This window comes from Medicago truncatula, chromosome 4 (assembly GCF_003473485.1).
Source record: "Medicago truncatula cultivar Jemalong A17 chromosome 4, MtrunA17r5.0-ANR, whole genome shotgun sequence".
Classification (NCBI taxonomy): domain Eukaryota; kingdom Viridiplantae; phylum Streptophyta; class Magnoliopsida; order Fabales; family Fabaceae; genus Medicago; species Medicago truncatula.
Window position 1 is genome coordinate 51261687 of NC_053045.1, and position 14484 is coordinate 51276170.

Below are 14484 nucleotides of genomic sequence, written 5' to 3' on the forward strand. Positions count from 1 at the left end.
TTTTTTTATTTTTTAAAAAATGAAATTACACACGTGGCACACATTAATTGATAAAAAACAGACATATCAACACTAAATGTCATTGGGACATAAAATCAGAAAGGGGAAAACTATAGGGGGCAAAATCGCTCGTTTAAAACTATGGGATGCAAAATCGCACAATTGGCAAACTAAAGGGGGGAAAAATGCAATTAAGCCAACTTGTTTTCATATTTTAACCAAAAAAGTTTCAATTGTTTTTTAGAACTTATTTATTTTAAACATTAATACATATTGCTAGCGTGCATGAGAAATTAATTTGAATTCAACACATATGTAAACATTTGATTTTTATGGTCGTTGTGTTTGAAATTTTATCTTGATTTAAAATTATTTATGAAAAATGGACAAGAATGAAAAGAAAAAACCCTAAATTATTTATTGTATATTATATTATATATTTGAACTTAAGTTTTTTCTACTCATCTATTTAAAATTTGAATGTTGATTTCTTTAGTAGAGGGTGTGATGTCATGTCTTGGAAAGAGTTTTTGAGCGTATAATTTTTAATGATTAATGTAATGTTTTTTTTGACAAAAACTCAAAGCAATGTTTCTTTTAATTAGGCGTAAGTGTAACTATTCAACTTAGATGTGTGGGGAAAAAGGAAGTAATATGTAAGCAATAATCAAAGTTAATATCAGATCTAATTATGTGTAAAGCGCAACCCACAAGCAAAATATTATCATGATGTTCAATGTGGTGTGGTGGGATTGAATTGTTTTCCATGTGTCACAATAAAAGAATAACCGAATTCATGAGGATTCTTGATAAATGTACTTTTGCACTGTGCTGCATTTGTCGTAGATAACAAGTTGGCTACCTGTAAATTAAGTTCAATCTATTAAAATCCTAAAGTATCTTCAAGAATAAGATTCATGCTTGGCATATTTCTTTTCTTCTTTTCCAAATCCGTTTATATTTTTGCCGGATCATAACATGATGGTGTAAACAGTATTTTTAGTCCACTTGTGAGTTGTCTCATACACATGATTTAGATAGCATTGTAATCTTTCTTACACATGCATAATGTGTAGGATTTTGGCCTTGTTTGCTTCCATTTCAGTTAAATTGGGATAAATTTTCACATCAAATATGTGGGTTGACCGACATAAATTTCAACCAATAAATAGAAAGTGTAAAAAATGGGTGTGTGCAATGATTTGGAACATCGGATCATAATTTAGCGGTGCATATTTTAAACTTGTGTTTTGAATTTGATTTACAAGGTTGGAACTCTAGCCTGTTGATTTTGATTTGATGGTCAAAATTGTTGATTGTGTCAAATGTGTGATTCTTTGATCGCCAAAAATCAAGATCCTTTTTAAAAATTGTGCTACTCGCACTTAGATTTTTCATTTTCTTGTAATCTATCTAGTTGGAGCATCTTCTAAGGTTGAGGAGAAAAAAATTAACTATGATACCAATTGATGAGACTAGAAGGCGCGCAGGAATGTTCAAAACTCCGATGCCATACTTTTTCATTTAATGTAAAACTTTTAGCTTAGCTCGAATTTGAGTAACATACAAGCGAGACAAGACAATTAATTATTTGTTGGTCTTAGGTGAATAGGTTTTAATTTTTATTTTAAGATTTGCAAATCATTCAATTAAGTGAAGTTGAATGCTGACAGAGTTGTTTAAGAACGCATTAAATTGTCAAAGCTGAAGATAGGGAACACCCTCATTAACTAAACCATCTACATTAGATGGTTGCTCACTAGGCCCCTGAGTTGCTCAACTTATCGGAACCTATCTTTTTAATAGGGTTTTTTCTCACATAATTCATTTTTGCAGCAATATTGCAATTATCTCTTACATTATTATGCCCATGCAGGAAGAGGTTTCTACCAGACATATAATATAACCTTGAAAGGCTAGTAAATAAAAACATTCTTTTGCACTCTGAAAATCATTATATCCACATTCAAATTACAAAAGTAACGGTGCTGCAAACATAAACTTAACACCTATGTCATGTCTCTGAGATGTTATCATTTTGGTTTGGTTCCTTTGATTAAATTTTTTTGTTGATTGATGAGAGTTATTCCCACAATATAAACTTAACACCTATATTCTTATCCTTACTACTCACTAGTCACTATAACTCAAGTATAAGTTGCATGCGAGTTGCGACACTAGGCAAGTAATGATTTGATACGAAGAATAATATATTATATGGTGAAAGTGGTAAAGATATAGAAACTAAGATAGAAAGGGAATAAGAATGTGTAATAGTTATATATATTGGACACTGATAAAGTAAACGAAGTCGATTTTCAGCATACAGATTAAAGAACTTACATATTATTTCGACAACGATGTCCGATGCAAAGCAAGCTTATATTCCCCTAATGAAATGTCTTCTTCTTAACATATGTTAAATTTGGTAATTATCCTATATACGCCAATCAAAACAAGTCTTATCAGTGAAATCAATCGTTTATATTTATCACCATGGGAAAATTTGCATGTCATTGTCAATTTCTATAAATGGAATATTTGTCCCAGTAGTACAATTTGTTTTTATTCTACGTGGCAAACTTTGGTTTAAGGTTGTTGGTACAATGTAGTAACACCCCAATCTTTAAAACAATATTATTAATAATTTTTGTCCTTCAGAAAATGCAAAATAGTAGTTTAAGATAGACAATTTGGGGTTTTACAGGAAAATAATGACAAAACAGCATAATTCGCACCAAGTTATTTTCAAATTATAAGATGGGTCTAACCTACTTAAAAAGTTTAACCTCTCGACCAGCATTATCTATTTTCACACCTACTTGCTACCTGAAAACGTCGTTGGTTGTTTTGTTTAAGGTCTATTACTTAAGCATTTATAACTCCATTGCGAATTGCACTACAGCAGTATGTATTGTTTAATTTAATTGGATAAACTTTATTTCAATCGTACAACTGTACGATCAAGTCGGGTTTTACACATAATAGCCATATTAGCATTCATGTGGTCGATGTATTTTTCTATGATCACAAATATAAATAAATAGTGTTTGGACGCACATAATTATAATATTTCCTTACGTGTGCACAAACACTATTTATTTGATCTTGTGACCATTTTAGAATTCCTTGTGAGATATAACAATACTCTTTAATGGATTCACATGTGCTCTCTCCGACTATTGTTTCAAGAAAATGTTCGACGATATAGTCATTTTCTTTGGTGTTGCAGTAATTAGGTAAGTAAAAGGTTAATCAATACATATTAACCAATCATAACTCATATTACAGATCTCAAATACAAACTAATACCAAGAACACAGATTATATATCATTTCATTCATAATAAACTCACAATTTTAGCTACAGCCAGGAGAATTACATCTAAACTTTTTTTTTTATCATTTAGTTGAGAAGTTGGATATTTTAAATTTTTCTGCAGTTCTCATAAATCAAGCTCAAGGCCTTAACACATCAAACATCAAGTGTTCATTCCTTTAAAAGACAACGTTCATTTCATCCTTAGCAGCACAAACAAAAGCACCTCTGATAGAACAAGTCCACCCGGTTATTCAAATCTAGCTTGCCGCTCAATACAAGAAGATTTGCCAAAATCAATCATTGTCAAAAGAGCATTTGATACAAATTTATTCAAATCTAGTTTACTGATCGATATATGAAGCTTTGCCAAAACACTCAAAATCGATCGATGTCAAAAGAGCATTTGATAGATAAGCATCCATAAATTATAAATTGTCAATTACAGTTAAGAAATGTACAACTATAGGCACATCCAAATCACAACTAAGTTTTCAATTAACCTTCAGCCATACGCCTGGCTGTTGATCAAAACGCTACATGGGATATAATAAGCATCCATGTGATATATTTGTTCCATTTGATCATATTGGGATTGGGACCACAGAATTATAATGCTCACCAAGCCCAAAAGCATGCATATGGTAAGAAAGCATGATACTGGAACCAGACGATCCAATACCATCAGCTGATTTATACTCCTTCCCCATCTCCACATCAGGGAAGGACCCTGAAAATATCATAATATGCTTCTTCAGGCAGTGAGTCAAGGCACCAAGCTCTAGTTGTCCTCCCCATATTGCCGTGGACTCTACTTCTTTGCAATAATTTTCAAACTTTTGAGCAATCGATTCATCAGAATCACCTTCAATCAAATTCTCTGACAAACAAAATGGGAGGAAATCTGATGTATGCTTCCTCATGTAAGCAGCTGCCATTTCTCGAAGTTGTTGGAATGTATATGGAGATTTTCCCCCAAAGAGGTGGGCCAATTGATTCTCAACAGCTCTGTAAAGGCAGTGCCCATCAGGCTTTATTTCACATACAGTCAAACCAAGAGGCTTCAACTTCCTTTCGAGTTTCTCATTTTCAACTGTGCGATCACTTATAATGTCATTCTGCTCTGCTTGGATTCTCTGTTCTCTCTCTGCTTCTTGTTGAGCTCTTTTGTCACGCCTCTGTTTGGCCTTGCTGACCTTTGTATTCTCAGGTTGACTACTAACAGATACTCCAGCTATGGCCTTCACCAAATTGTCCATATTGCTCTTTTCATTTCCGATACCACTGCTATAGCCTAATGCAGACAGTTCTTTGGCCTGCTTCTCCTTGAGCTTAGCAGAAAGTTGAGAAACCTCTTCCTCCACTTGCCTTTTCTTAGCTTTTTGCTCAGCCTTGCTACCTCTAGCTGCTTGCTTTTTCATTTCAACTTCTTTTTTCTGCAGTTGTGATATCTCTTTCCTGAAAATACATGTCCATGTGGACAAATATGCATTGCATGAGAACCATAAGAACCATAAGAACTTCAGTAGCCCACATGCTTGTCAAATTCAGAAGTCTATGTAAGATCATGGAATATCTGTAAAGTCGCAAGAGTTAACTTACAAAACAAAGCAAAAATGGTTATAAATATTGCTAATACACTAACAAAAATATTCTTACATAAAATGTAACATCAAAGCTTGTATGTGTATAAAAAGAAAATTAAATATAAAACTCCATCTTCTTGCGAACCAAACAAATAAAAGGTTATATCCCCTCCTTTGAACCAAACAAATAAAAGGTTATATCCCCTCCTTTGAACCAAACACTAAATCAGATAATTTTTTTGGAAGCAACCTATAAGTTAAACCAAGATGGGTTCAGCATAGCAAACCTGGATTAAAACCAATATTTTGATTGTTTCTAGGGTATTGTTCATGCTTTCCAGTTCATGACTTCATTCGTGCTGGGAATTGTGGGGTTGAGACTCAGGACAACAAATGTTAGACGCAGCTGGGAAGTTGAATGCGACAACTATAGGATGTGGACAGAGAACCTTATCATTCTGCTGTTGCATTTTATTTTTTTTAGAAAGCATTGAATTCAGTCATTTAGTCTGGGATAATAACCCATTGTTGCAAACCGCTTCAATCATCCTTATATTGGTGATTCCATGTGGGTCTATATAATTCTAGTTGAGCCTACCAGAGTTTCACACAAAATGATGTTATAAGCGAGTTGACACGATTATGATACCTAGAGACTTAAACTCCTAGCCAATTCCAGGAGTAATGTGGAAAGAGTCCAAAAAACAAATGTGGAAGGTGCTAAGGCAAAAGGAGGTACGGGGTACCCATCAAGCCAAATGAATCAATGAAAGCTTTTTCTATTTTTTTTTTTTTTAGATAAAATATAGATGAATAATGCAATTGAAATTATATTTAAAACTATTTGAAAATTTAGAGGAACAACCAAGGAAAAGCTCTTGATCAACTCGTTTTCCTAGATTTCTTATTCATTGATGCAAAGGAGAAAAAGAACGGTATCAATTAATGCATTACTTATCAACGGTAAGCTCAGTGTGTTAAAAAAGAAACAGCATTAAAAAAATAATACAGACCCAATAAAAAGAGCAACTTAGTGCTACAATATAAAGCTTCCACCATGGCAATATCCATATCCAACAAAGGGTCAGACCTGTTGGGTCTATTGTAGATAGCCTTGTGTAAGAATTAGCAAGAGGCTGATTCCGAGATTCTAACATGTGACCTCTTTGTCAAAAGGTGATAGGCAAGAAATAAGTGAGAAATAGAGGATTAAACCTCTGGATAGCAAGTTAGTTGGAAGGTGAGTGAAATGGAATAAATAGAGGATAGAGGAGGGTAGTAGGCATAGAAAGTATTGGGTGCGTTTGTTTCGCCTTTATAAAAATAAATTTCTGTTGATTTTTTTTTTTTTAGATTTTAAAAAAAAAAAATCTGAAGCTATTTCTATTTGTTTACTACCCATAAAATCACTTTTTTTAAAAAAATAAAAATTAACTTGTTCATGTGTTACCTCCTTGTTATTAAAAAACAATAGATTTTGGGAAAAGCTAGCTACTCCTAATGGCTTTTCAATTTAGAATAAAAAATGTTTTTTTTGATAAAATGATTTGTTTCAAAATTTAAAAAACCTAAACAAACATTTAAAAATGACAAGTGATTTTTTTTTCTTCAAAAATCTCAAAAAAACACACTCATTGCGGGACTAAAGGAATTTCAGGTCTCTTAAAAAACTGAAGGATTCTTTCATTTCAATGCAAAAAAAAACAGTATTCTTTTTCTTCTCTCTTCTTATCCACTTCTGTCCTATCACATTGCAACAACTCAACCATTTAAAAGAACTTTATGAGCACTGCCTCAAAAGAATTGAGCAAAATAACCAAGTGAATGACAAAATTCATAAAACACATTTTATCTTATATATTGTGACGGAGACCTTTGAAATTTGAATTGGTATTCTAGGCTTGAGGGCCTTGATATAAATACACAGAAGAAGGTTTTGAAGATGAGGGTTGCATCCCCTAGAAACACCTAGATGGCAACATATTTCGATACATATAAGTACACAACCACTCTCACATCTGATAGAATAGAACTAATGGCAACCATATATAATGAATATAGGAAGAAACGGCCCCCTACGTATTTGATCAACCGAATAAATCCCTAACAAAAACAACAAGTATTCTGTGGCAACTAAATGCTTTCAAATTTCAATACATGGCAAGTATTCTTTCACTAATCTAATAAAACCACACCCTAACATTCTATATTATAGCTGCGTGATAATGTTCTATTTTCCAACTACGACTCTACCTTAACTTATTTTTATCTTGGTTGTGCATGATTTATGTGTTCTTGGAAGATAAATACATTTCATAAACACAGTGAAACCTCGGCGCTGATAGTTTCAAGGAGTGAGTTACCTGTGGCGTGCAAGAATTTCATCGCGAGTTTCTTCTTCCTTGTTTTCAGATGTTTTGTCTGAAATCACTTCTTCTTGTACCTCCTCAACTTCTTGGGTATCCTCCATTGGAACAACCCTAAAAATAAACAAATAAAACATTAAATTTTATCATACGATTATTATTGTAAAGTAGTTGATATTCTCTCTGTCCCATTATGTATTGTGTTTTAACAAAACCTATTTATCTCAATTTTACTGTCATTTTACATATCCAACGAAACAAAATAAATTTTACACGTATAACCTTATTCATTTTTATTGTGCTTTTTGATCAATAAATGATAAAATACCAATTATAAAATCTACACTGTTAGCAGCTTTTCTTAAGGAGTGTCCTACAACCTTAATATGGAACAGAAGACACTAAACAGTAGTTTTCCTTCATTTACTCTTTGATTGTAAAACTAGCATATACTACATGAACTCTTAGAGTATACGATAAATATTCACTGATTATGTGCTTACTTTAGCTGCTTACCCTCATTGTTCAATTATTTTCATAATCTACCTAAGATAGCCTACGAAAACAACTTATAGCCTATGAAGCACCGAAACTCCGCAGATTAGGTGTGTCCTGGTATTGGACACACGATGGTTTCCAACACCGGCAGATATGATTACATTGAATTATGTAATTTTCTCAAATTATTATCCGTGTCTGCATGTCGGGTGATTCGTTGTCCGTGCTACATAGCTTATACGAAAATAAGCTAACTTTATATTTTGTTATATGAATTGCTTGCTCGTACACACATATGCTCTAAGCAGCAAATTAAGCTGTTTACCCAAGAAGGAACTTAATTTGTAGATGACAACCTTTCTGCTTTCTGTTTGGTGCAGCAGAAAGATTGATTAATCGATTTCAACTCAAAATTAATGAAATTAAATAATCCAAATAAACCCTAATTAACTACTAATAACAGTGACGCATGAGTGAATCCGCAAACAGTTACTAAAAATTGAATGTTGCGAATGATTAAGAGAGAGAGACCTGAAAAAGTTTGTGACTGACGAGCAAGTCCGCCAGCATTCAATTTTTAGTAACTGTTTGCGGATTCACTCATGCGTCACTGTTATTAGTAGTTAATTAGGATTATACAAATTAAGTTCCTTCTTGGGTAAACAGCTTAATTTGCTGCTTAGAGCATATGTGTGTACGAGCAAGCAATTCATATAACAAAATATAAAGTTAGCTTATTTTCGTATAAGCTATGTAGCACGGACAACGAATCACCCGACATACAGACACGGATAATAATTTGAGAAAATTACATAATTCAATGTAATCATATTTGTCGCTGTTGGAAACCATCGTGTGTCGAATACCAGGACACACCTAATCTGCGGAGTTTCAGTGCTTCATAGGCTATAAGTTGTTTTCGTAGGCTATCTTGGGTAGATTATGAAAATAAGTGAACAATGAGGGTAAGCAGCTAAAGTAAGCACATAATCAGTGAATATTTATCGTATACTCAGAGTTCATGTAGTATATGCTAGTTTTACAATCAACGAGTAAATGAAGGAAAACTACTATTTACTGTCTTCTGTTCCATATTAAGGTTGTAGGACACTCCTTAAGAAAAGCTGCTAACAGTGTAGATTTTATAATTGGTATTTTATCATTTATTGATCAAAAAGCACAATAAAAATGAATAAGGTTATACGTGTAAAATTAATTTTGTTTCGTTGGATATGTAAAACACCTATGTGACAAGCTAAAAAATGCTGCTATAACAACTTAGCCAAATAAAAGCATCACAGTTCACACAAACACACCAACAGGCCCAAAAAATACTACAAAGTGGTTATAACAATTATGCTATATTGCTATATCAAACAATCAGCAAAGTTTCTAATTTATTCACACATTCATGAAAGTATTTAACTTGTTTTAGACCATTTACCAAAATTTGAGCCTCTTGAAGTAATAATCCTAAGAAATCCTTATTCAAGTTATTACATTGGACTTGATCAACTTATACAACAGTAGAATCAAAATTCTGAAATTAACAATTCTCTTTGGACAAACAAAGAGAAGAACCAAAATGTATAAAAATAATTAATTAAATTGAAGATCTTGATAACACAAGAAATTCGTAAAAGATCCTTATTACAAAGAGGATGCTTCTGCTGCAAAATAGCACCACACGAGCTAGTCTAGGATCTCTGTGGCAGCTGAGAACACATTGTACAAAGAGATTAGGTTCACATCCATGGTTGATAAATCTAAAAAAAATTGCCAAAAGAACCAGCATCTATGCAATATTCAGGATCTTTTTCCATTAACTCATCATTTTTTTCAGACAAATTAGGATTAACAATTCTCTTTGGACAAACAAAGAGAAGAATCAACAATTCTAAATTAGGGTTTGGGAAATCAAAATTAGGGATAATCAACAATTATAAATTGCAGTTTTGTATTTAAATAATCAAAAGTGAACCTTATTAATCAACTAAAAATTGACGGAAACCATGAATCCAAGAATCACAAAACGACACAAATTGACGGAAAAAAAAAAAGGTAAAGCGAGAGAGAGGACCTGAGAAGGAAGTGAGATGGAGAGTGACGGAAGGGAGAGCGGTGGCCGGAGAGACAACACCTGCAGGGAACGCCGGTGAGAAGATGAGAGGATGAGAGGGAGAAGATGAGACTCGCGCGATGCCCTTATGGTTTGTGAGAAAAAGAATGAATTTTTTGTTATAAAATATTATTTTATGTGTTAAGGGAAAAAAAAAAAAAAAGAGGAAAAGAAAAGGAAAGGGATTTTCTACAATTTTAGGGAAAAAAAAAAGGGAAGTAAGTGCCCCAAATGTTATGGAGTTGAAAAAATTAAAAACGTTAATATTGGCGGTCTAAAATGCCATAATAAACAAGATTAATTGTGCGGTAATATTTTGTTAATACCGACAGTCGAAACTGCCGTAATGTACAGTAAAAAGCGGCATCCAATAAAACTGCCGCAATACACTGGTTATAGTGGCGGTTAACATGGACCGCCGGTATAAAACCGCCAGAATTAACGCGTTTTTTTTTGTAGTGAAACCAAAACATAAAGATAAAGAGAGAAGATAAACAAACACATCAAGATTTGTTTGGTCCAACAATGACATGCGTATGATGGAGAAATATCTCTCCACTTCACTATCAAAGAGTTTCTTAAGAGAAACAAAATGCTTACAAGAAATTAGCTTGAAAAAGCTCTCCAAGAGTAATCATAACTTCTACCATTTTCTCAAATATCTTCCTGTGATCAAGAGACTCAATGATTTCACTAACCAAGATGTTTACAATTTTTTCTCAAATGTTCCCTCCTTTGGTTACATGAGATTACTCATCAAATGGGTCAAACAATGTTTATACAATGCTCACATCTAGAGAAAATCATGCCAAAATTTGTGTTGATCGCCCCATGATTCATTGTTTCGTATACAATACATACAAAGTTGTCATCAGTCAAATCACTTCACGATCTTACAAGTCACGCCACAACTTTGGACGTAACAAAACAAGCTCCTAGAATCACCAAATCATGTAAGGGATGCTTTAAATCTCGCCTGAATTTTCTAGAACTTACAACATCAACTTTGAGTCAATTTTTAACAAATTCAATTGTGAAAAGGACTATAAATCTCGCCATGTTCAATAAGTGAACGACAAAATCATAACAAAACAAAATTAAACATTTTTTACCTGTAAGACTTGGCAACCACGTTTTCTTGGCGTAATGAGTCTTATAGTTGGAACCAGGTGTGATGGGGTCAACCTCTTCTTCAAGACAAGTCTGTTTGATTTGTATTCTTCTCTTCACATGACTTACTTACATTAATATTCATCTCAGCAAATACATTAATAAGATCGTCATCAAGTTATTCTTCGTCTTTGTCTTCATCGTCCCCCTCAGCGTGATTCACAATTTGGTCACCTCGAATTGTTTTGGAATAACTCGCCTTGGTGAATTTTTCTCTAGGCACTATCATTATGGCCTTCCAGATTTCCGCTTTGAAACTAGAGACACATGCAACAACAACAACCTTTACCTCAAGTTTTTGGACTAATTTCTCTGCGTTGAAAACTATATTGTTTGCCTCTTAACCATTATATTTCAGCAAGACTTTACCTTCCTTAAACTCATATTTCAAGCCTTTAATATGAAGTGTCAAACCCTCGATTTGAACTTTTGTATTAGAAGCCAGTTTTGAGCCTCATCACGAAACTTACTTTCATACTCCAGTTGAGCACAAAGATCCTTCACGAATTTATCACTTGCGAATTTTCTCTAGCTCGGCTCCCAAACTCGGAGGCATCACCTGTAGAGCTATCAAAGTGGGTTTGGCTCATCCGACCTTTACTTTATCCAGGGGTGGAGCCACACACAAGGTTGTGTGGAATCCTGCCTTCACAAAATTGTGACAATTTTTTTTAATACTAGATACTATATTGATAAGCGCCACAAACCGTGTAGCCTCCACTATTATCCAACTGCGCCACCTCCAAGAATATGTAACATTAAACTGAAAAGAAACATTGCGAAGTAAAATGACACACTCCCCTAACATATCCTCCTCTCAAACCCACATCCGTCTCCTCCACCTCCATGTTGCGCCCCCCTATTATAAATAATTTTACTTATGAGAATATTTATTTCACGAAATTCTTTTGTGTTTCAATTTTTTTTAATTTCTAAAAATTTGCGTGTATTTCTTCAAGTTTCTTCTATGAAAATTTATAACATATCTCGTCTGTGACATAATCTATAACAATTGTACATAAAATAATTACCAATCTCAAATGCAATTTATTTAAATTATATTTCACATGATATATATATATATATATATATATAGTCACATATCCATGTTTAAATATATATCATTGATAATTTACCATTCAACCAATTAAAATTAACCAAATGAGTTAATATGCAACTGATACCAGCAAACTAACTCTCACTTTACCTACAAATTTGTTCATGAGGTTGATATTGATTGACTGATGAATAAATCTTTTTTTTTTTTTGTGATGAAACTAAATCTCTTTCTCCATAGGGTTTTGATTTTTGTGTTTAAAAGAAGATTTGAGGTGAACATAACATTAATTCATGAGATTTTGGAGATATATTTGTGTAGAAATTTTTTTGATTCAATGAAGATGATGAACATCTTCATCATAATTCTGGATTTTTTCATTTTTAATAAAAATATATTTAAAAAAATAAAATTATGTATTTTTTTTAATAAAAAAAAAAAGAGAAAAATGATGTATATGTGCTTTGATGAGAGATAAAAGACCTAAACTGAAAAAAATAAAGATAAAGGACCAAAGTGTTACAAATAAATAAGATAAAGAACCGCTAATATAATCCTGTCTATAATTTAATAAAAATTAAAAGTATTAAAAGTTACCTTATAATTAAAATTGATTTTTTTTTTAGAAAAAATTGACTCATTTATGACATTTAATGTTGTCGATGTATATTACATTTTGATTGGTTGATATCATGAAAGGGTAAATACCCTCTAAACAAGAGAGGGTAATCTAAAAAAAACCATATATATTGGTTGGAAAAGTCTTTTTAAGGGATGATCAAACTCTTGATATTGATGGTGCTTTCAAGGGGAATAGCGACACCACAAGGTGCGGAGGACTTTTTTGCAATTAAGATGAAAGGTGGATCAAAGACTATGTCATGAAAATTGGCTCGTGAGATCTCTCATGCGAAAATGTGGGCCTTATATTTGGGTTTAGATGTGGCTAAGAGAGATCATATTTTGCATCTCATTGTGGGGAGTGATTCAAAACTTTTGATTGACATGATTAAGAAAAATTGCATTATTTGGAGGAGTAATTCCCATTTTGGTTAAGTGTATTCACAACCTTTTGACTTTGGATCGAGACACCCGAGTTTGTCATACTTGACGGGAGGAAAACATAAATTTTGACTGGCTTGCTAGGTCAAAAATCTACTACAGTTAAACCATTACACAGGGTGGCACTTCATAACGAGAACAGTCTGTTAGAACAATTACTTTGTTCATGCACAACAAAAGTGCTTATGAGAAGAGAGAACAATGGAGATAATTATTGTGTAATGTGAATATTGCTCATTAGTTATGAAGTTCACAATTACAAAGCCTTTTATAGGCAAAATGGTTACTTACTTGCTATGCAAGTTAACTCTCTAACTAATAGGAAAAATTAAAACAAACTTAACCAAATTAGTTACAAGCAGTTATTATTAATACAGTAATACAATCTACTACCAATTAATCAATTACAAACTTTTTTTTTAAGGAATTACAAACCTTTTTTTTTACAAGAATCAATTACAAACTCATATTCTTTCGAAAAAAAATAAAATACAAACTTATGTGTGAAAATAATCACTAGAACGTAGCAGCTTCACCCTATCAAATTGTTTGATTAGCATCTTTTGAATTGTTGTCAAAGAAATTTGTATTGAAACTTATGATAAAAGGTGATATTATTATTTTTATGAAGACTGTGAAACTATCTATAGTTGTTCATAAAAAAAACATAACCGAGATTTTATAAATTTATATTTTTTTGAGTTTAATATAAATACAATGACGATATTACCCAAAAAAATAAGGATAATATAAACTTTTTTACCCGGATATAACTAAATTTTTTGTTATGCTGAACTAGTTAAAAATGTTGTTGTTATTTCTGATGAGAAATAATGAACTTGTAATTTTTTATGTCAAGTCCACATTTAAAATTTAAAAAGATATACCGTTAATTTTTTACTCATAAAAGATATATTGTTGAAAAGTATGTTATAGAAAAAAAGAAGAAAAAAAAGTATGTATACAAAACGGGATGGATCCGTGAGTCTGTCCATTTAACTTGTCTTTGTCTTTTTTAGACTGAGTTGAGATTTTGAATCCGTCAATTATAGTTATAGTCTACTCCGTCCAATCACTAAAAGTGAGGTGTGTTGATACTTGGTACGTCCAATTGAAATTAAAAAAAAAAATTTAATTAAGTCACAAATCAATTTTTCATTTTTCTCCTCCAAAGAGGAGATAAGAAATTCATTAAATTTAATCACTTCTCTTTTAAGACTTTAGCATCATATGTTTATTAGTTTGTGAATTAGTGAAACCATTTTGAATGTTTTATTGGCATATGAGTTGTAACAGACTTTTAGTTGA

At 32.4% G+C, this 14484-nt stretch overlaps 1 protein-coding gene across 4 annotated transcripts; it reads right to left on the minus strand.

Moving 5' to 3' along the window:
- Positions 1-3604: 3604 nt before the first annotated feature.
- LOC25493692 (OVARIAN TUMOR DOMAIN-containing deubiquitinating enzyme 5) lies at positions 3605-10006 on the minus strand. Of its 4 annotated transcripts, none has more exons than XM_013602269.3 (4): positions 9849-9995; positions 9423-9483; positions 7268-7384; positions 3605-4776 (listed from the first exon to the last, which is right to left on the minus strand). In XM_013602269.3, exons 3-4 carry the CDS (start codon positions 7372-7374, stop codon positions 3903-3905), a joined length of 981 nt encoding a protein of 326 aa, XP_013457723.2. In that variant the 5' UTR covers positions 7375-7384; positions 9423-9483; positions 9849-9995; the 3' UTR covers positions 3605-3902. The 4 variants fall into 4 exon arrangements, with proteins under 4 accessions (XP_013457723.2, XP_039689272.1, XP_024637880.2 ...); XM_039833338.1 differs by lacking the exon at positions 9423-9483 and adding an exon at positions 5192-5498 and having other exon boundaries at positions 9849-9990; XM_024782112.2 differs by lacking the exon at positions 9423-9483 and having other exon boundaries at positions 9849-10006.
- Positions 10007-14484: the final 4478 nt, after the last annotated feature.

What these genes read in the sequence shown, in the direction of transcription:
- LOC25493692 (XM_024782112.2), bottom strand. Translation starts at nt 7,374, where the DNA reads ATGGAGGATACCCAAGAAGTTGAGGAGGTACAAGAAGAAGTGATTTCA. An exon ending in GAAATTCTTGCACGCCACAG is followed by an intron (nt 4,777 to 7,267) that starts GTAACTCACTCC and finishes ATGTATTTTCAG; the next exon opens with GAAAGAGATATCACAACTGC.